Genomic DNA, 23,900 nt, shown 5'->3' on the forward strand with positions numbered 1-23,900 from the left:
GGGCAGGTGTTCTATCACAGAGCTCCATTCCTAGACAACCAGAAATAATTTTGTAGTCTACTTCCTGGAGCCAGCTAATAAAACATATTTAAACATGACTTTAGAGACCACTTCTTAACTCGTCAGTTAAAGTTCTGGCTGTTTTAGGGAATGTTCTAAAAATGTCATCTTGACATAATAAAACTTCACTTTAAAGCACAATTCATAAGGAAATATGGGGTAGTCATGCTAGAAATAATGTCTCTAACCTGACAACCTGGATGTGATTTCCTGGCTTACTTCTTATTGATTGTGTGATTGTTGGTGAATCATTCAACCCTTGTATACCTCAGTTTCATCATCTGTCACATTGGTGGTATTATCTAACTCTGTCCCGGATTCCATCTTCTTTTCTTACTTTAATCTCAAACCTAATGGCCACAGCTTGGAATATCTTTGCTAACACCAGACGTAGTTTTACAAATCTTATTTCCATTCTGTATTATTTCCTGCTTGCTTCATGACCACACCTGCATTACCAGTCTTGTGCTTTACGGCCATTATTAAATGAAATAAGGGTTAATTGAACACAAGCACTATGACACCTCACAACAGTCAATATGATAACTAAGAGTACTCCTGGGTGACTGATGGGCAGTAAGCACTGGATGTAGTACAGAAATGGTAGACAAAGACAGGACTCATGAACTGGGCTAGACAAGGCAGAAAGGCAAGAGATTTCATCAGAGTACTCAGAACAATATCCAACTTAAAACTTACAAATATTAAATGGGACTTCTGATTCTGACCACAGATACCTGAAACTATAGCAAATGCGCCACAATATAAGGGCGAACTACTGCACTGGCCAGGTTTCCACCTGCCTATCAGTGATTCATTTTCCTCCCATCTCTCGAAAATTAGGACAAAAGCATTGGTCAAGTCATTAAATGATAAGAAAAAAAGTGTCAGTCATTATTACTGCTATAGCCTGCTCCCTACTTCTCTCAACCAGAAACACTCCTGTAAGGTGATAATCACTCAGCTCTTGTTAAATTGTTAAAATAAATAATAAATAATAAATAAATGGGCTTTTACTGGCATTATCTCTCCCATAATAATTCTAAGGATTCAACTCCTTGTTTTCTAGGGTTCCCAATAGCATGAGCTAGTGAGGAAGACAAGAAGGCTGAAAACAGATATAGCCACTATTAAGGAAGAAATAGTTCAGATGAGGACCCAGCCATCTGAGGCCAAGGGTCCACAGACTATATCCCCTAGAGAAAAACACCAAAATATGGATATGATGCCAGGATCTGTCACTCAGAGACTGGGGTTCAAGGGAGGATTCCAGGTATAGCAAGTATCTGGACTATGGAACAATAAGGATTAATCGAAGGAGATGATTCTTCAGAGACAAGCTGTACCTAGCACTACCTCCAACTCCCAGGGCACCAGGTAAGTTTCAACAAAACAATCTCTACACTCTTTTCTTCATGGAGGCAAGGAACCTAGCATTCTCTAGGATGGGGATGGGGATACATCCAGAAATCATTGCCACCAACAGAGGTCCAGTGAACACAACCACCTTCTGAAAATAAAACAGCAGTCATATTGAGGGCTTGGTCCCATGAGCACTAATTGCTTCACGTCTGGGTCCTCAGTTAGAACAGTCTGCTTGTGAACTGTCATAGCCAAGAGTCGCTCAGCCCAGTGTAGAACCACAGCAGCCCCGGCCACCTGCAGCCAGCCACATGAGCAAGAGTACTTTCATCCTCACCAGCCCATAGACATACATGACTCCGTGCCTCTCTTTGAGGGACTTCCAAACACAATTAAATCCATGATGTGTGATAGATACAAAATTAGGGTTAAAACATGCCAGGAAGAAGGCTAAGGATATGAACCAAAATGGAATGAATAAGGAAATGACAAGTAGTCTCACAGAGAGAGAACAGGTCAAAAGTTGGCTGCTGTCAAGCCTGTCAAATTTTACTTGCTGTCAATGGGCATAGTCAAGCCTCTGAGCAGATGTGTTCATAAAAAGCCTGACATGTTTATAAGTAGAAGATCTTCTTTGCTCAAAATAACCTTTCTCACCACATTCAGAAATGCCAGCATCACCCTCAGTAAGGCTGAGATGCTGAAGCTCACTACACAAACGCATGTTGGGCCTCGCTTGCCACACAAAGAATAGACAAATATCAGAAATTCTGTAGACCATATTCTTTAAAATTAACTTGGTTAATTTGGTTAACCATTAACTTGGTTACATGGTAGGACTGCAGCCTACACATGGGAGCAAAACCCCAACAAAGTTAAGTTAGCAAACCAGCAGTGCTCTATTTGTCATGCAAAAGTAAGGACATAAAATATAGAAGGGATTGTACATTACCCAAGAGCCCTGCTAAAGACCGCATGTCCTTCTCCATCAGCATGTAAATCTCTTCCTCTGAGAAGCGGCCAATGCCGTGGCCGTGCATCTCGCGCTTCACAATTCCTTTTGTTATGTGGCACACGACCCACCTGAGCAGGTTATTGAAGGGACCACCACCACTAAGAGACAGCATCTTCCGGGTCTCATTGAGATTGTCCACCCACTGGCAATAAGCTAACGTCCTGGAATTGTGTGGAAACAAGTTACTACTGTGCATCAGAGACGTGTAGCTCTGTAGTCACCTTCAAAAGAGTCGTTAAGAATTTAGTACTCTCTTAGGGGAACCAAATAATCACAACGTTTAACTCATGTGGCAGATATTATTGCAACAGCTCTAAGTGATACCTACAAGAAGCTTTGAGAGAAATGGCAGTGCCCTGTGTTCCTTTCCAGCACCTGCCCGCAGACTCCTCCCTGACCTCTCACGGTCATGCTTCCCATGTCTCTTTTGCATCACCATTGTAGTCTTTTAGCCAGAATGATGAGTACTATGGGGCATACAGCAGTGGCAGCAGCAAATTTGGTGAAGGCATCGTTCCCTTCTCAAACATAAGGATGGCTCCATACGCAGGTGCTTTGTGCTAATCAAGCTGCACATACCTGTTTGGTATACTTGCATGTATTTTGTATTTGATGACATAAAAGAGGTTTTAAAAAAGAAAGGCTTTTGGACAAAGGACTGGGGGAAAGTATACCTGTCTGTGTTTTATTATAAATTATATGCTGTATATATGTAAATGACTGGCTCTCCTGAAAATCAACTCTTTCAGTCTGTTCTAAATGATTCTGAAGTATTCACCAAAGAAACTTGGTAGAATAACTTTTCCCTTCCTGTGGCATTTGTGGAAAACTCACCCATCTAGTGCTCCTATACAACATGGATAGTCAAGCATCCTGCTGGCTGCAATGCCTACACTTTTTAAAAATGATTTATTTATTTTTTATTTTATATTTATGAGCATTTTGCCTGCATGCATGTAAGTGAACCTGTGTCATGAAAACACAGTGGAAGACAGAAGATGGTATTGGATCCCCTGGAACTGGAGTTACATACAGTAACTCCATGTGTAGGTGCTGGGACTCAAACTGCCATGTCTAGGTGGCACCATGTGTAGGTGCTGAGACCCAAACCCAGGACCTCTGGAAGAGTAGCCAGTGCTCCTAATGGCTGAGCCATCTTTCCAACCATAATCCTAAACTTTTACTGACTTTGATTCCGAAATTTGTACAATTTTAAGGGTGTTTTTGTAGCATATTTCATACGCATGAAATATTTTAGTTTTATTTCATAACGAAAAAACGTTCTGATGGCTATCCCACCCCTGATGTAGGTTGGATCCTTGTCCCTCAGGTTGATATAGTGGTAATGATCACCTCAAAAAAAATCAGAAAGGTAAAAAGTATTTTTAGAGAAAACAAGAATAATAATAGATTATAGCTATAAGGAAGTGCTATTTTATAGTGTATGAAGAAAGAGAGAGCTGGGGGTATCTTAGTGGGACAGGGCTTGCCAGCATAATTCAGGCCCCGACATTCTTCATTCTTCTCTAGCAACACCAAAAAAATAAAAGGCCCTGAAATTTTTGCTCTCTAATGTAGTTCTGTTCTATTAGGGCCCTCTCCACTAAAAAATAAAGGTATGAAAGAAATAGATTTCTCTAAAGTTTTTTTTTTTTTTTTTTACATTCCTGATGTTTTACTGAAAAGCACTAAAGAGACAGGGTCTCCCTGCAGCCCTAGCTGGCCTGGAACTCATTATGTAGACCAGGCTAGCCTTGATCTCACAAAGATCCACCTCCTCTGCCTCTGCCTCCTGAGTGCTGGGATTAAAGGCTTGCACCACCACGCCTGGCTCTTTATAACCCCCTTTTTTTATCTATTATTTTTATTTTATGTGTTTGTGTGTATTGCCTGTATGTGTGTAAGCACACCCATGTCGTGTAATCCCCACGGAAGACAGAAGAAGGTTGGATCCCCCGGAACTGGAGTTACAGACAGTTGTTAGTTGCCATGTGGGTGCTGGGAATCAAACCTGGGTCTTCTACAAGAACAGCCTGTGTTCTTAACTGCTGAGCCATCTCTCCAGCCCCATCTTTATTACCTTTTTAAAAGACTCCCTATAAACTTCTTTTAAAAGCTCTGTTTCTCTTTTTTCTAAGTCTCTCAAAATAAAGCATTGCAGAGTCAAGAAATGGATTTTGCAGCAAATGGAAGAAAGCACAGCATAGCAGTGTCTAATTAGTGTGCACAGTCAGTGCATTTGATGTGCCTTTTGAGGCAATATCTCACATTGATTCCACCAAATTCCACATAAACACAAAAACTACATACCATTCTATGCACTCCCTTTTATGAGGTGGTGATTTTCACATGCCATTAGAATTCACACTTTGATTCTAATTATACTTTCTCCAAATTCACAATAAAAATGGTTACATAACCTTTGATCATTTGGGAAGTTGATGATCTAAGTAAAAAATTATCCTAAACTGAGAGTAAGCAAGTAAGAATGGCACATAGGAGGTCCTAAAGCACAAAAATGAGGGACATATGGCTCCAAGATGGCAAACTGGTAAGAAAAGAAAATAAATTTAAAAACACTTTTAATTTTAGTTGTATGAGTGTATTGCCTGCATGTAGGTGCACCCATGTCATGCAATGCCTGAGGAGGTCAGAAAAAGTCATCATATTCCCCTGGAACTGGAGTTGCAGGTGGTTGTCAGCAGCCTTATGGGTGCTGGGAATCAAACCCAGGTCCTCTGCAAGAGCAGCCATTGTTCCCAACTGCTGAGCCATCTCTCCAGTCCAAGAAAAGAAAAAAAAAAATTTGTGTAGATCAGTTACACAAGTTTTATCCTCTGCATAACTATAGGATGGGCAGAAGCTCACCAGACAGAGCTTGTATGAAGACATTGGTTGCCTGGACCCACAAGAAGTCCAGTCAGGCTTCAGGATTCTTGTGAGAAAGCTTTTAAGACCAGAAGCTCAATGATGCCAAGGACCAGACAGGCCTAAAGTCTGGCTGAATCACCTTAATTCCAAAAGTAAAGGTCAAGTACTGGAAACTTTGAATCAAATAAGAAATGTAATCAGACTTGTGGTGATCCTGGTAGGAGGGCTGGTTAGAAGACCAGAGTGAGACAAGAAATGATGAACTGATCAGGCAGTGACAGAGGGGTATTCAGCAGGAAATGCATGAGACTACTGAGAGAGAAAAAGAATGCAGTGACCAATGGATATAAGAGAGAGTGAGGGTTCTCTCCCAGGCTAAGGGTTTGAGTGGACAATTTCACTAATGAACTCTAGATCACACAAGGTGGAATAGATTTGGGGAGTAAAAGATGAGTTAACCAGTTGTGTTTGAAGGTTCCAAAGACCCACCAAGTGAAGGCATTTAGACAGCAGAGAGAACCCAGGAGACAAGCTTGGACTCTGCATGGAGAACTGGTGGGCAGGGACATATTAATGGCAGTTTTAAAGGTGTGAGGGAAAATGGGATCATCTAAGAGCCTTCTAGAATGAGGATGATGTTAGGAGAACTATGGTTCCAGGGCAAGTTAAGAAATTAGAAGCCAGGCTGGAAAGGACACGCAGAAAAGCAGGGACATTATCTCTTCAATGGAGAGAATGAGGGACTATAAAGGATGGCCTACAGAGATATTCAGCGTTCTTGTCTGATGATTTGTTGCCTCTCTAGAGCAGGAAATATGATTGTGGAAATGTGCACAAGGTGAGGACACAATAATGGGTAGAGAATAACAGGTGGTAGGAGAGGCAACTATTCTGTGCCATACAGTTCAGTGGTAAAAAGATCTCATCTTTTCAAAGGTGTAAGATTTGCACTGAAATGATAAAGTTGGCTCCATTTTGTTCTAGCTGATTTTTGCTTCACCCTGTCTTTCCGCTTAGCTGTCCCCCACCCACTACTGTAACTGCAGTCAGCCAAACAGAGCCAGTCATCCATGATGGCCACACTTGGAGTTTCAGGGGGTACATTGTTTCTACAATACTAGGAAACTCCCAACTAGCCAGGTACCACATCCTCTTACCCAGCTATAGCTGCATCTCCATGGAGCCCATTGTCTCTCTAATCCTGAGAAACTTGCTTTTTCTAACCAAAACATTTTGTTAACCGAAAATCTCTTTGTTAACTGACCTGCCCCTGGTCTGGTGTAACTATGATGATCTAATGTAACTATGGCTATTGGCTTTGCCCCTGGCATGATATAATTATGGTTTTAAGCTTTATAAACCCTGTCCTGCTTCTTGTTGAGGTTGAGATTTCCTTTCAAAATTAGCCTCCTCTCTCACTGCCAGCTAATAAATGACTCTTGATTCAACCCCAAACTATATGGCACTTCTTGCTTAGTGTTACATTACACGGCAGTAGCAGTGTGAACACAGGGCACAGAAAAAGAAAAGTTCATTCAGAATTTTGTAGCTAGAAGTAGAATTGTAAACTGCTCTTCCACTCTCCTCTTTCCTGCTTTTGTGTGTGTGTGTGTGTGTGTGTGTGTGTGTGTGTGTGTGTGTCCTCCTGTGTTTGTGATATCAAAGAGTACATGTTGTATGGGTGCCCATGAGCACATGTGCATGTGGGGAGGGGGACGGGTGGCTAGAAGACAACCTCAGGTATCATTCCTCAGGTTTTGCTTACTTTTTTTTTGAGACAGGTCTGTTTGACCTGGAAATTGCCAAGTAAGGCTAGGCTGGCTGCCTAGCAAAGCCCCAGAGATCCTATGTTCACCTTCCCAGCACTAGAATTACAAGTGTGCACCTTTTTTTTTTTTCAATCATGGTGTGTGTGTGTGTGTGTGTGTGTGTGTGTGTGTGTGTGTGTGCGTCTGTATGTGTCTGTGTGTGCCTGTCTGTCTGTATGTTTTATGTGAATTAACACCTCATGTGCAAAGTTGCTCACAGAGGCCAGAAGAGGGCATTAGATCCTCTGTAGCTGGAGTTCTAGGCAATTTGTGAGCTGTCCAACGTGAGTGCTGGGAACTGAATGCCAGTTGTCTGGAAGACCAATAAGCACTCTTTACCACAGAACTATCTCTCCAGCTCTAATGCTGTCTGTTTTTTACACAGGTTCTGGGGAACAAACTCAAGTCTTCATATTTTAAGGCTTTGCAGTTACTTTAGTGACTGAGCTATTTCTCCAGCTCCGCTTGTTCTGCTCTTGATTTCTTTTCTTCTCTTTTACTTTCTGTAACCAATAGCTCTTTAGGGGTCAAGCACAGCAGAGTATTAACTTTAAATGTCAAGCAAAAGAATGGGTGGATTACAGAGTCTTATCTCAGCCATTGGCAGGTGGAGGACATCATGTTGTGCATGCTTCCATATCACTACTAGCAAGGATACACCTCTCAACCAGGATTCCAGAAATAGTGAGAGCTTCTAGCCCATTACTCCATCCAAACCAATCTCATCCAAGTCAATAATAGCAGCTTGCTGCACATCCAAATGCACCTTCTTACTACATTTGGCTTTCACGAATCTACAGAATCTGGCACGAGTAGCCTCTCTCTTGGAGCTCTCCCTCAGCTACACCTCTGCTGCTTTTCCCACCGCCTCTCACATGTTCTGAAGAGTTTTATCTATTTCTTTTTTCTTCTATCTTCCTACCTACTTAATCCACAGTCATGAGGTACTCTAATTCATACCCCTGTTCAAAGTAACTCTCAGATATATATCCAGCCCAGATTTCTGTCCTAATACCCATGAGTCCCAAAGGGATAAGCTTCAGGAAATGCAAACCACATTTCCAAAACTGGGCTCACCACCTTTGCTCTTTTCAAACCTGCTTTTCCTCACCCATGCCAGAATCCTAGGAATCATTCTTCAAAAAATCCCAGGAGATTTTTTCATGACTCCCACACAGACATGTCCAACTTACTGCCCACAGGCCACAATGTATCTCAGGATGGCTATAAAGTAGTCCAACATGTTTATACATGACAATATCATATTGTAACGTCAGAAGGTTGGACACCCCTGCAACCTCTCTGTAGTCTGGCCCTTCTCAGTCTCGATTTCTCAGCACAGGCTCCCATGAACCCTACACAATAGCCAGGCAGAACTCATGGACTCCCCACTACAGACCGAATGTTCATGACTCTAAATTTCCTATATTTATACCCAATCCCCCAAAATGATGGTATTAAGAAGCAGGGCCATTAGCAAGTAATTAAGGCATAAAGACAGAACCCTTAAGAATGAGATTGCTGCCCTTATAAAAGGAAACTTCATAGAGTTTCCTTGCCCTTTCTGTCATATGAGGTTACAGTACGATGACTGCCTATAGAACAAAAAACTGGCCCTCATTAAACACTGAATCTGCCAATACCTTCACCTTGGGCTTACTAGTCCCCACAAATAGAAAACATGGACTCTTTCCTAAGCTACCTAGTCTGTTATTCTGTTATGACAGCCTAAATGAATTAAGACACTTCTTAAACACCTCCTTCTTCATTATAAACTTTTATAGACACTGCCTCCTCTGCCTGGACATCTCAGTCTTCCCTACCATCAACTCCTTCACCAGCTGCTCCAGTTGTTCCTAGGGTTTGTCATAATACCACATACTCTAACACTCCTCATCTCTCTCCAGCAAGTGTCTAACCATGGAGCCACGTTGGCCCAGTGCAAAGTCCCTTTTCATTCAATCAATAATTAATTCTTTAGCAATAAAATCAATCACTACAAGTATCCAGGCACCATGTCCCTACCCTCAGATGGCTTTCAGGCTGGAGGGAGACCTCAAGCCCTTCCCCTGTCATTGTTGGGAGAGAGTTGGAGAAGCTGAAAGAAGACAGTAAACAATGGCTCCATGGTAGTTCCAAGGGATGACATGTACTTAGAAGAGTTGACAGCAAAGTGCCTAAGGAGGAAGAAAGGGCTGATACTCTTTTTCTCGGGTATTCACGGCTCCACTCTGCTGGGAAGAAGCCCAAGAAATCATGAATTATTAACTACAGTTAGCAGGAAGTGCTAACTGGGAAAGCAGGCTAGACCAAGCAATTAAAGTAATTTATCATGTGAAAATGTATTTCAGGAGGTTGAGACTCATTTTCCTTATCACAACTAATGCATCTGATCCCCCTGCAAAATGGAGTCAAAGAAATTTTAAAGATTTAGAACTTGCTCAAACATTTCTAAAGGAAATCAAAAAACAGGCCAAAGACCAGGCATCATTGTGCATGCCTGTAATCCCAGAACCTAGGAAGCTGAGGCAGGAGAGTTATGAGTTTAAGGTCAGCCTGGACTACAAAACAAGATCCTGTCTCATATGAAACAAAAAAAAAGGGGGAAGGGGGAGAGAGGAGGACAGGAGCAGGACAAGAAATGTTGATTCCTGGTTTGTTTTGTTTTGTTTTCAGTACTGAATCAAACTCAATAGCTCATGCATGCAAGGCACTCAACCTCTGAACTATACTCCGAGTCTTTGATCCTTGATATCTTAATGAAAATATCTTTCACCATAACCTAATATGAAGTCATGCCCAAGCCATAAATGAATAGTAATACATAGAAGCCTATATAAACCATGACAAACTGCTGAATCTCAGAACAGCCTTTCAATTCATAAGAATGTTCTTCTCCATGTGGGACCATATCCTTGCTGTCTTTTACTTATATTCTGGTTTTATGACATATTTGTGCAATTATCACCCAGTTTCACCAAGGTTCTAAACAGGGGCTCTCATTGCAAGTAAAGCTGGAGGGGAGAATGAAAAGTGGAGCACATCAGTGAGGCTTCAGTCAAGGGTGGTGTTCTGGGTTTCACACATCTTCTTCTGTAAGCACTTTATGAAAGCCTCCCACCTCCCTCAGTCACTGAAACTACATCAGAAGCCAAGCTTAGGCTGGGGATATGACTTGGTAAAAGGAGCTTTTCTAGCATGCCTGAGGCCCTGTGTTCAATATCAGCACCTCCAAAAACTGAAGCTCAAAAATTAGAAAGCTAAGGACAACTCAAGCAGGTTTGCAGCTGTGAAAATGTTGGTGCCCTGGTGCACCCTGAAGCTTTGGAAGAATTTCCACAAGGAAATTTCCACAAGGGGGCAGTATGTCTCACTGAAGGCACTACAATGTCACAAAAATCAATTTCATTTCAGTCCTTTGATTCCCTATCTAAGACATCCTCTTATACCAGTTTCCAAGCATTGGCTCTAACTTAAGCACTCAGTAGAACAAAAGCAAGAAGAGAAACCAGTCTAATTCATCTTCAGTGACAGCTTTATAATGCAAGTGGGACATAGTTATATAGATTTCAAATGCAGGAAAAACCATTTTATAGCTGAGTGCACTTACTTGACTGGACCTAAAACAGAGCTTAAAATTATAACATGTTAGGTGATAATGCCAGCTTCTACTGCCTTTGCTTTTCAGAAAATTATACCTGAGTATTTTTTAACTTTAAGGTCAAAATAAAATACATCTAAAAACCAGATCATCAAAAAATTGAGTCAAGCATTGTGCATTTATTGACTTTCCTCTCTCACTTCTGTAACTCTAGTCACAGCCTATGTGCTCAGTGATTGTTAGACTATAAGTAGATCTCACAGAAACTTCTGTTATTTTCCCATATATTGAAATCAGTTCCCCATGCGGGTCTGGCTTCCATTCTGATCCCTGAGATCAGAAGAGTGGAAGGGCAGAAGAGCCTGAGGGAAGAGTCCAGGGATTCAGGCCTTAGGCATTTTTCTGTGAGAATAGAGATTCATCTCTCCATGGGATGTAAAGCTCCCTGGGGGAATCCACTTCAGGGTCTCCCCAAATCAAGACTTTAGCTAAAGGCTTGGGAGCCTTAAGCAGAAAGGAGCCATCACAGAGGCACGTGCTTATAATCTCAGGTATCTGGAGGCTGAGGGAGGAGGATCTTAAGACTTTGGGGAGAAAAGGGAGGAAAAGAAACAGAACAGACAAAGATTTGCTGTCCGTTGGCTACTAGACATGAAAATTCACTGCAGCCAGGTGTGGTGGTGCCTTTAGGCAGAGGCAGGCAGATCTCTATAAATTCAAAGCTAAGCCAGTCTGGTCTACTTAGTGGAGTTCCAGGCCACCTGGGGCTACAGGGAGACCCTGTCTCAAAAATACCAAAAATACCAAAAAAAAAAAAAAAAAAAATTCATTGCATTTCAAAATGCCCCCAAATTAGAGAAATAGTGCTGACCCAGTAGATAAAGCACTTGGAAGTTAATGACCTTACTACTGCCAACTCTCCCTCCCCCTCCCCCTCATATCTACACCTGCCCTGTCCTACCTCCAGTATTAGCTGAGGGCTAGTAAAGAAAGAGGATGGGGAGGGCATCCATGAACTTCTAAAAGAGCAAAGTTATAGAAAACAATGCACAGAGCAAATAGCCTGGCATATGAGAGTTGGGAATTTTGCTGAATCCAAACTTTTAAACCAGAGTATATGTTTTCTGAGTTACTATAAGAATCTAAAAGTTGCAGCTAAAGTACCAAAGAAAACAGTTTCTGCAGCTTTCCAGACACTGTCAGTGTGATAGCTCTCCCATCTCTCACATGAGGTTTTGCTTTGTAGAACACTGTTAAAAGATGGTATGTCAGGGGCTGGAGAGATGGTTCAGTGGCTAAGAACACTGGTTGTTCTTACAGAAGACCCGGGTTCGAATCCCAGGACCCACACGGCAACTAACAACTATCCATAACTCCAGTTCCAGGGGATCGGACAGCCTCTTCTGTCCTCCATGGGCACTGCATGACACAGGTGCACTTACCTACACGCAGGCAATACACGCATACACATAAAATAAAAATAATAAATAAAATATTTTTTTAAAAAGGTGGTATATCAGTGTAGTCCTAGGCAGGCTCTTTGCTATCCTCCATCACTGCAAAACTGGGTTTGTGGCCAGGTAAACAAGCGAGATGAACTCCTTCCCACAAGTCTTTTCCCAGAAGTCAGAAGTGTTGTGCATTCATGCATCTTGGTCCCTACTGTGGCTCCTGCACTCAGAAGAGCCCCAGGAACTCCATCAGCATTATATGGAAAAGACTCAAGCACCTTCAAGTCTGATATCTTCCACACTAATCAGTCTGTACTCTACCACAAGGCATTTCCTTGCTCAGTCCTCCTTCACCTCTACAGTGATTGGAAAGAGGAATAAAGCAGTAATCAGCTAAGGATAAACAATAGGAACCAAAAGTAGGAAGAGGAAAACAGAGGGGCACTTAAAATCTCAGAGAAAAGAGCAGTCTGGTTTTCACTTGGAAAGGGGAAAAATGGAGGAAATAATGAGCCAAGGAGGAAGAAACCCACACTCAGCCCCACAAAAGGCAAATTGGTGGGAGGAAGCGGTTAGTAAAAGCTCCTGGACCAGCATCTGGACAGGAAATAACAATGTCAAGAAAGTGGGCTTAATGACTCTTAATCAAATATTCGAGACAAGGTAATAGTTGCAGAAATTGGAGAGAAACTTTCTGTCACCTAAGGGGATATATAAAGGGACACAAATGCCAGAAAATTGGTGTACAGGGGGAAAAGTCCACAAGACACGTGAGATTGCAAAGCAAGAAGAGCCAAACCTGACTAATTCACATGCTGCTCTGATGACCACAAGCAGAACAAAGCAATTGGTCAATACAACTGTGTGATGCTTCAAACTTGGGAGAGAACTAGGAATCCAGCAGTCATGGCAAAGAAACTGTGCTTTATTTCTGGAACACAGAAATGTATGTAAGGGAAAGTGACATGATTTCACAAACATGTAATTTATTCCACAGAGGAATCTGCCTCTTATATTCCCTCCTCCTCTGTGTCTCATGTATTTTTCATTCAGCCCTTTGTGATGAGCCCCAACAACTGAACTAGAGCCCTCATCTGATCAAAGACCAGCCAGCTGCAGTACACAGGCTGTGAAGGGTTTGCATGTGTAAATGATTGGAGAAAGTTCAAAGGAAGATCATGTTATAACAGATGAAACTCAAGTTCAGTGTACATGATGAGTGTTACTAGAACACTGTTGTGCTCATGTACTGCCAGGCTTATTGTCAATTGCTGCTTTTCTGCTAAAATGGCAGTGTCAAGTGCTGTGACAGAGTTATATGGCCAAAGCTTCTTAGTAACTGGACCTCTTCAGGAATGCCCATGGAATTCTGGTCTAGATACCCAGAGACAGCAGGCAAAGCCTGGCCTTAAGTCGGTCAGACTCCCAAGCTCTTAACAGAAAATTTTTGAGAAGGTAGGTGGACTGCCTGAAAATTGAAAGAAAACTTGCGCTGAGTGGGAACACACAGGGACACACCCGCAGGGGACTCACCAGTAGAAGTGCTCTTCCACCATCTTGGTCACAGCGCGAGACACAGCTCTCTCATGAGGGCCAAGGTTTTTGTTTAAGTTCACTCCAAGTTTCTCTTCCAGAAAGTCAATTATGAATTCTGTGCCAGAAACTTTTTCATTATTATATTCAATCCAAGGCATTTTCCCTTGAGCAGAGAGTTTTCCACCAAAATAGTTCTAAATAGAATATATTTTTTAAAAGAAAAAAGCAAATTGTATATAAATTTCACTCTATGATTAGCAGAAATAAACATCCCAACCTTATATACTATTTAAGAGAATGAACTCAGCACATGACTCTTTAAGACAGTAAATGGTTACTCTGGATGGAAAAGAAAAAGCTTTTAATTTAACCTTATAGTAGCAATTTATTCCCATAGATTCCATCCTGAGGACTCAGGTTATCTGGAATGGGGGGTGGAGAATGACTATGAAGCTAGAGGTGGGGTAAGGGATGGATTTGAAATGGGCAAATCTAGCTATAACATGTAAACTATTCAAAAATGGCAAAAAGGGAGTGATAGCTCAGAGGTTAAGAGTACTGGCTGCTCTGACAGATAACCCAGGTTCAGTCCCCAACACCCACATGGCAGCCAGGTCCAGAGCCCTCTTCTTACCTCTGTGGGCATTGCACAACATGGGTGGACTTACATACATGCAGACAATACACTCATATACATAAAAAAATAAATAAATAAAAGCCAGGCATGGTGGCACACACTTTTGATTCCAAAACTAGGGAGGCAGAAGCAGGCAGATCTCTGTAAGTTCAAGGCCAGCCTGGTCTACATAGCAAGTTCCAGGCCAGCTAGGGCTACAGGAAGACCCTGTCTCAAATACACACATTATATTATATTATATTATATTATATTATATATGTATGCTATAGATATAATATATAATTTATTAATTTTTAAAATATTTTTTTAAAACCAAAATAAAACATGAGGAAGATTATATCAACTTAGTAAACCAAAGAACTCACTTGAAATCATTATGTTGTATCTGAATTGTACTTACTACCACTACACTATAAGCAAATTGTCCCTCAAATTATAACACTGAAGTATAAAAAGAGTATACAACAGACTCAACTACAGTGTCTCTTAAAAGAAACTTGGGGTTTTGGGCTTCAGCCCAGACCTCTGGTTCAGAGTCCTAAGGATGGTACAGAGAATCTGTGTTTGGGCAAGCTCCCCTTTCATTGGCAAATATGTAAGAAGCTTACAGTGTCCATGAGAACCATGATCCCAGAGAAAGCTGGGTGTATCAGGTTATACAATTTATGTTTACAATTACAGTGACATGCTGGAGAATTTTATGTCTTTAGTCAATTTTCTCAATAAATATAGGTCACTTAGACCCCAAAGATTAATCTACTTCTTTGCAGACTACATAACCTACATTAATCTGATTATTACAAACTCTTCCTTATCCTTCATACAAATAGAAGTCCAGACACTCTGGAATAATGGCAAATGTTGGTCCCTATGGGAGAACTGGTACTCTAAAATATGCTTGTGGAGTGTTAGATGTTCAACAACTTTGAAACCTTCTGACAGTTTCTTAGGTCAGAAATTACAATTTTCTTCTAATCAAGTCATTTCACTCCTAAAACATTTACTTAAGAGTCGAGAAAGCATGCATCCAAGCAAAGACTTGTACACAAAAGTTCATAGAAAGTTTTCAATGATCAGAAAATCCCCATTCAAAGGTAATGAATAAGCAAATCTAATATGTTCATACAATGCAATACTACTCAAAAAAAAAAGGAAATGTACTACTTACATGACAGATAACATGGATAAATCACAAAGTAATTTTGCTGAGTAAAATTAGTCAGATAAAAAAGGCCTACATAGGGCTGGAAAGATAGTTCTGTCAGTGACATACTTGCTCTGCAAGCCTGAAGACCTGGGTGCAATCCCCAGCACCCACATAAAAAGTTAAGAGTGGCACCGTGCATCTCTGTAATCCCAGTGCTGGGGAGGTAGAGATTGGCAGATTGCTGGGGCTTGCTGTCCAGTAAACCTAACAAAAACTATGACCTCCAGAGTTGTGAGAGACCTGTCTCAAAAAATAAGGAGAGCAATAGAGGAAGACACCCCACATTAGCACCTGGTTTCCATATGTACACACGTGTATATGGTCTTGCATGCATATTTTCATGTACACATAAACATGTACACACATATATACTACACATACAGAAGAAGTACACTGTAAGTTCAGTTTTAGACAATTCTAGAAAACGTAATGTCTAGTGACAGAAGGTCCATCAGTAGTGGTTGAGGACAACGTGGGATGGGAAGAAAGTAAGAGCAAGGAGTTTCAAAGAAGCACATGGACATTTCAAAAGAAAATGGACCCTTTCACTGTTTTGTTTGGAGACAGAGTGATCTCATGCAGTGTAGGCTAGCCTTGAACACACCGTATAGGTGAGGCTGGCTTTGAATTCTTGATCCTCCTGCCTCCACCCATTAAGTACTAGACTTGAAGGTATATCCCACCACATCTGGTTGATACTTTCACTCCTGACTTCATAAGCACTTACATCAAAACTTATCAAATTGTATACTTGAAATCTGTGCAATCTGTTCCATGTCAATTTTATCTCAATACATTTGTGGGCTGTTTTTCTAAAGAAATTTTGTATAAAAATTTTAATACAATCCTGCTTATCTCTAAATGTTTTACTATAGTAGAGATCAGCAAATCTTTCTATAAAAAGTTCCAGACTAGCTGGGGCTCCAGGGAGAGCCTGTCTCAAAAAGACCAAAACCAGAAAGCCAGGTAGTAAATACTGCAGGCAGGCTACACTGTCTCTATTGCAACAAATCAGCATTGTAGCTGGAGCAGAAGAGCAGGCACAGGTGACACAGCAGTGAGTTTGGCTGGTTCCAATAAAAAGCCAGGACACTGAAATATGAACTTCGTGAAACATTTTTTTTTTTTGACTTTTTTCTCAACTGTGTAAAAACTTAGAAATTCTTCTCACAGGCCTGATATGCCACCCCTACTCTAAAAGCAAACATCTATCCACCCTCCTTCCAAGAAAAACCAAGTTAAAATTTAGGCACCATTTGGATCAAGCCCTAAAAGAGAAGATGCCTTTTTTTCTTTTTTCTTTTTTGGTCTTCTTGAGACAGGGTCTCCCTATGTAGACCAGGAGCACGTTGGCCTTGAACGCACAGAGATCCACTTCCTCTGCCTCCCAAGTGCTGGGATTAAAGGCAAGAGCCACCATGACCAGCTAGAAGGAACTCTTTACAATAAAAAGAAGAGGCAATGAAAACAAACCCTGAGTCCATACTCTCGAGTGCAGCCTTGACAGGCAAAACAAAAATGAGGTGGAACCAAATGGAGGGGTGCTTTTGGAAGCTCTCGTCAAGAAATTCCAATGGCCTCTGATATGAACATTTGAAATTTGCCCTGTTTTGACATTTTTCTGGTTCCCTGTCTAGAACTTTTAATACTAACTACTCTTGCCTTTAATTTTCCTTCACATCTCCTAGGCACCAGTCAAGGATTTTCTTTTCTCTCTACAGTTAAGAGTTAGGCAATTTGGGAGTCCTTTAGATAGACCCACTGATGAGGTACCCCAGTTGCCTAACCCTACATCCCTGTTCAGCACAAAAGAAGCCAGAGAGGTCTGTGTCCTGATTCTCTATCAGCAATTTGGGTAACCTCTTCAGGGGGTGGTGGATAAGAATAGGAGGGAGGAAGTTAGTGTAAAAACTAACTGGTTGGGCAGTTAGTGTAAAAAGGCCTCATAGAAAAATAGCAAGCTTCTTGGCTAAAAATCAAAATGTCCTTGGGTCTCTTAGCAACATACTCTGTTCCAAAGGCCAGAAATGTCAAAAGCATTTGGCAGCTCTTATCTAATCCCTAAAAAATTTTAGGGTTACCTCATCAGAGGAGGGAATGTCAGAGTAGCAAAAAGCTCCATTAAAAAAGAAGAAAGAAAGAAAGAAAGAAAGAAAGAAAGAAAGAAAGAAAGAAAGAAAGAAAGAAAGAAAATATAGAGAGGGGAAATTGATTCTATAAGCATTCTAAACGAAAATGCTAGTTGGTTTCGGAAAAAAAGGACACAAAGTTGTTCAGGAAAAAGTGATGGGGAGATATGGGAAGAGTTGGAGGGGAGGGAGTGGGCATGGATTTGATCAAATCACCTTATATGCATGTATGAAATTCTCAATAATTTTTTTTTAAGTTAAAGAAAAAGAAGAGGCAAGTATTCTTCAACTCAAAATCATCAAACAGTAACCAGGCATGGTAGCTATGCCTATAATCCCTCCACTCAGGAGGTTGAGGCAGGAAGATCACTACAAGTCTGAGGCCAGTTTGGGTTACATAGTTCAAGGTCAGTCTAGACTATATAGTAAGACCTTGTGTCAAAAATCAAAACAATGGACATCTGGGTCTCCTTCTAGACATGGGCATGGGCACAGGCCTGCTTCTGCTGTTGGCACCCCAGACCTCTGGATGACCCTCATGGCCCACTGCATTGTGATCCCCTTGCACCCAGACCAACCCAATTCTTCAGTCTAGTTTCCTAGCGCTTTCACAGCCTGCCCCCACCCTCAACTTGCCATTACACACCTGAGACCAGCTTTCTTTCCTGGCTGTCCCCAACCCCAACTTGCCTGGGATTCCTGAGACTAGCCTCCTTCCCTGACTGCCTGAGAGAGCCTGAATCCTACTCCACTCAGAAAGCCTCCCAAATTGTACTGTGCCTGCTAACTAGAAGGACCCAGAAGTAAGAAGTTCGAGAGCATCTGACCCTCATCAGACTTGGGCCTCTATGTGAACTCATGAGCAGCTGGAATAAAGCCATTAGGCACCTCCAATATAAAAACCAAAAGGGAGAACCTGAAATCTAGACAAACCAGCTTTTCATACCCAATAAGAAAACAACAAAGGCACATCAAATATATAAACAGCCAGACCTAAACTCAACAAAGGAAGGCTTGAGTCTCACACAAGAATCAGAAACAACGAAAGAAATCCACATGCCAAAGTCACAACGAAAAAATAAAAACAAGAAAAACTCAAATAATATGTCCCCACCAAGCACCAACAGTCCTATAGAGGAGGTATACAATGAGAACCCCCTAGAGATAACTGAGGGCACAGAATTCTAAAGAACATTATAAGCATGATAAAAGAATTCATGAATTTAAAGAACACACAAAAAAGAAATCAAAGAACTGAAAGAAGGTAGGGATAAACTTCTGAGAAAATTCATGAAAGAGTTTGAGATATTGAAGAATACTCAGGCTGAAATGAAGAAGGAAGTGAAGCATTCTTTAAGCCAATTATAAATGGCAGGAGAAAGCCTCACTGATAGAATGAATGAAATAGAAAACAGAATATAAAGACTTGAGGATAAAGTTAACAAATTGGACTTCTCAAGCAAAGATTATAAAATATTTAAGAAACCAATGAAATGGACTATGCAAGAAATGTGTGACACCATGAAAAGACCAAATTTTATGCATCATAGGCATAGAGGAAGGAGAAAAATTTCAGGATAATGGTATGGACCATATCTTCCAACAGGACTGTAGAAGAAAATTTCCCCAGGTTAAAGAAAGACATGCCCATGCAAATACAAGAAGCATGTAGGACACCAAATAGACAGGACCAGAAAAGAAACTCCCAACTGCATATCATAGTAAAAACATTAAACATACAGAACAAAGAGAGAATACTGAAAGCTGCGAAAGAAAAACAAGAAGTCACATATGAAGGAAAACCCATCAGAATTACAGCTGACTTTTCAGTGCAAATTATAAAGCCAGAAGAGCCTGGACCGAAGTACTCCCAGTTCTAAATGACTATAGATGCCAATCCAGAATACTTTACCCAGCAAAGATGACTATTATAGTTAAAGGGGAAAGAAAAAATCTTCCGTGACATAAATGGGCTGAAAGAATTCAGGTCCACAAAATCACCCCTTTAGAGAATTCTTGAAGCAATACAAAGAGCTGAAGAAAGGAATGACTATACCCAAGGGGTAAGAGAAAGAAACTAAATAAAGGTGGAACTTCATTGTGGAACTGTGGAACTGCACAGTTAGACCAAGAATGCAAACAGAAATGAAAATCACAGGAATCAATATACATCTTTCAATAATAGCTTTAAATATCAATGGACCGAACTCCCCACTCAAAAGACACAGGCTAGTTGAATGGGTTAAGAGTCAAAATCCGGGTCTGGAGACATAGCTCAGAGGTTAAGAGCAATGACTGCTCTTGCAGAGGACCCAGGTTCAATTCCCAGCACCCACACAGAAGTTCCAAACCATCAACTCCAGTTCCAGGGGAATCCAAAGAGCTCTTCTGACCTCTGTGGCATTGCACAACACAGGTGCACTCATATGCATGCAGTCAATACACTCATACACATAAAATAACAAAAATAATAAATAAAATATATTTAAAAAGTCAAAATCCATCTTTTTGTTGTCTGCAAGAAACTCATCTCACTTTCAAGGACAGACACTATCTTAAGGTGAAAGGATGGAAATAAGTATTCCAAGCAAATAGTACTAAGAAAAAAGCAGGAGTTGCAATTCTAATATCTGACAAAATATACAAACTAAAACTAATCGGAAGAGATAAAGAGGCTCACTTCATTTTGATCAAAGGAACAATTGACCAAGAAGATATTACAATCATGAACATATATGCACCAAACTCTGATGCACCCAACTTCATAAGAACAGTATTACAGGACTTTAAGACAAATATTAAGCCCAACTCACTAACAGTAAGGGACTTCAATACTCCACTGTCTCCATTAGACAAGTGAACAAGACAAAGAATAAACAGAGAGACATCTGAACTAAACAATGCCATACATCAAATGGACCTAACAGACATCTATGGAATATTCCACTCAAGCACCAAAAAATATGCTTTCTATTCAATGCCCCATGGAACTTTCTCCAAAATCAACCAAATACTGGGGCACAAAACTAGCCTCAACAAAAAAATAAATAAATAAAAAATTGAAATAATTCCATACGTTCTATCAGACCACAACACAATAAAGCTTAAAATCAACACTGGAAGAAACCCTAGTAACTACATGAACTCATGGTGATTAAACAACACACTCCTGAATGATGAATGGGTCAAAGGAGAAGCTAAGAAAGAAATAAAAGTATTCCTGGAACTAAATGAAAAGGACAATACAACATGACAAAACTTCTGGGGCACTTTAAAAGCAGTCCTAAGAGGCAAGGTTATGGTTCTAAGTGCCTACATTAAAAAAATCAAAAAGAACACAAATAAATGGCTTAACACTGCAACTCAAGACACTTGAAAGGCAAATACAAATGAAACCCAAACCCAGGAGACAAGAAGAAATAACAAAAATCAGAGCAGAAATTAATTAAATAGAAACAAAGAAAACAATACAAAGAATCAAGGAATCCAAGAGCTGTTTCTTTGAAAAGATAAACAAAACTGACAGACCACTTAACCAAGAGAAAGAAAGAGCACCTCCAAATCAACAAAATCAGAGATGAAAGAGGAAACATCCCAACAGACAACAAAAAGATCCAGAACATAAGGGAATCCTTTAAAAACCTATATCTATTATAACCTAAAAGAAACAGATGTGAGCCAGGCATGGTGGCACACACCTTTAACCCCAGCACTTGGGAGGCAAAGGCAGCCTGTGAGTTCAAGGCCAGCCAGGTAGTTCAAGGCAAGCCAGGTCTACATAGTGAGTTCCAGGCCAGCCCCACCACAGAAACCCTGTCTCAAAGAGACCAAAAAAAAAAAGAAAGAAAGAAAAGGAACATACATGGGAATCACCAAAGCTAAACCAAGAAGAGATCAACAGTTTAAACAGACCTGTAACACATAAGGAAATTGAAACAGTAATACAAAACCTCTAGACTAAAAAAAGCCCAGGACCAGACAGATTTACAGCAGAATTCTACCAGACATTTAAAGAAAATCTACAGCCAATACTATTTAGTTTATTCAAAAAAGATAGAAACAGAGGGAGAACCTCCAAATTACTTCTATGAAGTCAGCATTACTAATACCAAAGCCAGGTAAAGATATAACCAAAAAGGAAACTATAGATCCATATCCTTGATGAACATAGATGTGAAAATTCTCAACAAAATACTTGCAAACCACATACAGACATACATTAAAAAGATCATTCACCATGATCAAGTCAGTTTTATTCCAGAGATGCAGGGCGTGGTTCAATATATGTAAGTCAATAAATGGCATTAGTCATATAAATGGATTCAGTCAAGAACCACATGGTCATCTTAATAGATGCAGAGGAGGCCTTTGACAAAATTTAACATGCATTTATGTTCAAAGTCCTAGAGAGAATTGGACTGGAGGGAACATACTTCAACATAATTAAAGCCATATATAACAAACCCACAGGCCAACATCATCCTAAACAGAGAAAACATGGAAGCATCCCCATTAAAATCAGGAACCAGACAGGGCTGTCCACTATCTCCACTCCTTTGTAATGTAGTGCTTGAAACTCTTGCTAGAGCAATAAGAGAAGGAAATTAAAGGAGTACTAATTGGAAAAGAAGAGGTCAAATTATCCCTTTTTGCAGATGATATGATAGTATATCTAAGAAAATAGATAGTATATCACCAGAAAATTCCTAGAAATGATGAACACTTTCAGTCAAGTGGCAGGTTATAAAATTAATCTACAAAAATCAGTAGCCTTTCTATATACCAATAACAAGCAATTGGAGAAAAGGTACACGGAAACACTTCCATTCACAATAGCCTCAAAAAATAAAATATCTTGGAATAAACCTGACCAAAGACATTAAAGACCACTACAATGAAAATTTTAAATCTTTAAAGAAAGAGATTTAGGAAGACATCAGAAGATGGAGGGACCTCTCATGCTCATGGATTGGAAGAATTAATATTGTGAAAATGATCATCCTACCAAAAGCCATTTATAGATTCAATGCAATGCCAATCAACATCTCCATGACATTCTTCACAGAATTGGAAAAAAAACCATCCTAAGATTCAAATAGAAGCACAAAAGACCTTGGATAGCCAAAGCAATCTTGAGCACTAAGAGCAATGCTAAGGGGAGTACTATACCAGATTTCAAACTACATTTAAAGAGCTATAGTCATAAAATCAACATGGTACTGACACAGAAATAGACCAATAGATCAATGGAACAAACTGAAGACCCAAATATGAATACATGCAATTTCAGCCACCTGATATTTGACAAAGGGGCCAAGACCACTCACTGGAGGAAAGACAGCATCTTCAGCAAATGCTGCTGGCAAAACTGGATCTCCACCTGTAGAAGAATGAAACTAGACCCTTCCACCTTGCACAAAAGTCAACTCCAAATGCATTAAAGACTTCAATGTGAAAACCGAAACCCTGACACGGTTAGAAGAAAACATTGACAATAATCTACAAGATACAGGTGTAGGAAAGGACTTTTTAAAGCAGACATCAATTGCTCAGGAATTGAGGTCAAGATTCGACAAGTGGGACCTCATTAAACTAAAAAGCTTCTGTACATCAAAAGAAGCAACCAAGGAAGTGAAAAGAAAACCCACAGACTGGGAGAAAATCACCAGCGACACATCTGACAGAGGTTTAATACCCAGAATATATGAAGAACTCAAAAAACAAAACAAAACAACAACAAAAAAAAGAATCAAGAAAGCAAGTAAACCAAGCAAAAGATGGGCTAAGGATCTGAACAGAGAGTTCTCAAAAAAGGAAATAAAGATAGCTAAGCAATATCTTAAAAGGTGTTCAACATTGTTAGTAAATAGGGAAATGCAAATTAAAACCACTTAAAGATTTCATCTTACCCCAAGTCAGACTGGCTAAGTTCAAGAGAACAAATGATACCAAATGTTGGAGAGAATGTGAGGAAAGGGGAGTGCTCATCCACTGCTGGTGGGATTGCAAATTCGTATAATCCTATGGAAAGCAGTGTGGAGAACTCTTAAAAAGCTACAAATGAACCTTCCATTTGACCCAGTTATACCACTCCTTGGCATATATCCAAAGTACTCATTCTATTGCAGAGATACTTGTACATCCATTTTTGTTGCTGCTCTTATTACAAGAGGTAAGAGATGGAAGCACCTAAGTGTCCCTCAGCTGATGAGTGGATAATGAA

The 23,900-nt window shown here is 40.3% G+C and overlaps 1 protein-coding gene across 2 annotated transcripts in view; it reads right to left on the minus strand.

Annotated features, from left to right (window-relative positions):
* Faxc (failed axon connections homolog, metaxin like GST domain containing) overlaps positions 1–23,900 on the minus strand; it is a 78,835-nt gene that overhangs the window by 36,041 nt on the left and 18,894 nt on the right. For both annotated transcript variants that reach the window (XM_008839617.2, XM_008839618.3), the window contains 2 exons: positions 13,702–13,898; positions 2,375–2,598 (listed from right to left, as the gene is read on the minus strand). In XM_008839617.2, coding sequence (XP_008837839.1) covers positions 2,375–2,598; positions 13,702–13,898 — 421 coding nt within the window. The remainder of the gene's footprint in view (positions 1–2,374; positions 2,599–13,701; positions 13,899–23,900) is intronic.

The sequence above is a fragment of the Nannospalax galili genome, unplaced genomic scaffold (assembly GCF_000622305.1).
Source record: "Nannospalax galili isolate Female #2095 unplaced genomic scaffold, S.galili_v1.0 scaffold78, whole genome shotgun sequence".
NCBI classification, from domain to species: Eukaryota; Metazoa; Chordata; class Mammalia; order Rodentia; family Spalacidae; genus Nannospalax; species Nannospalax galili.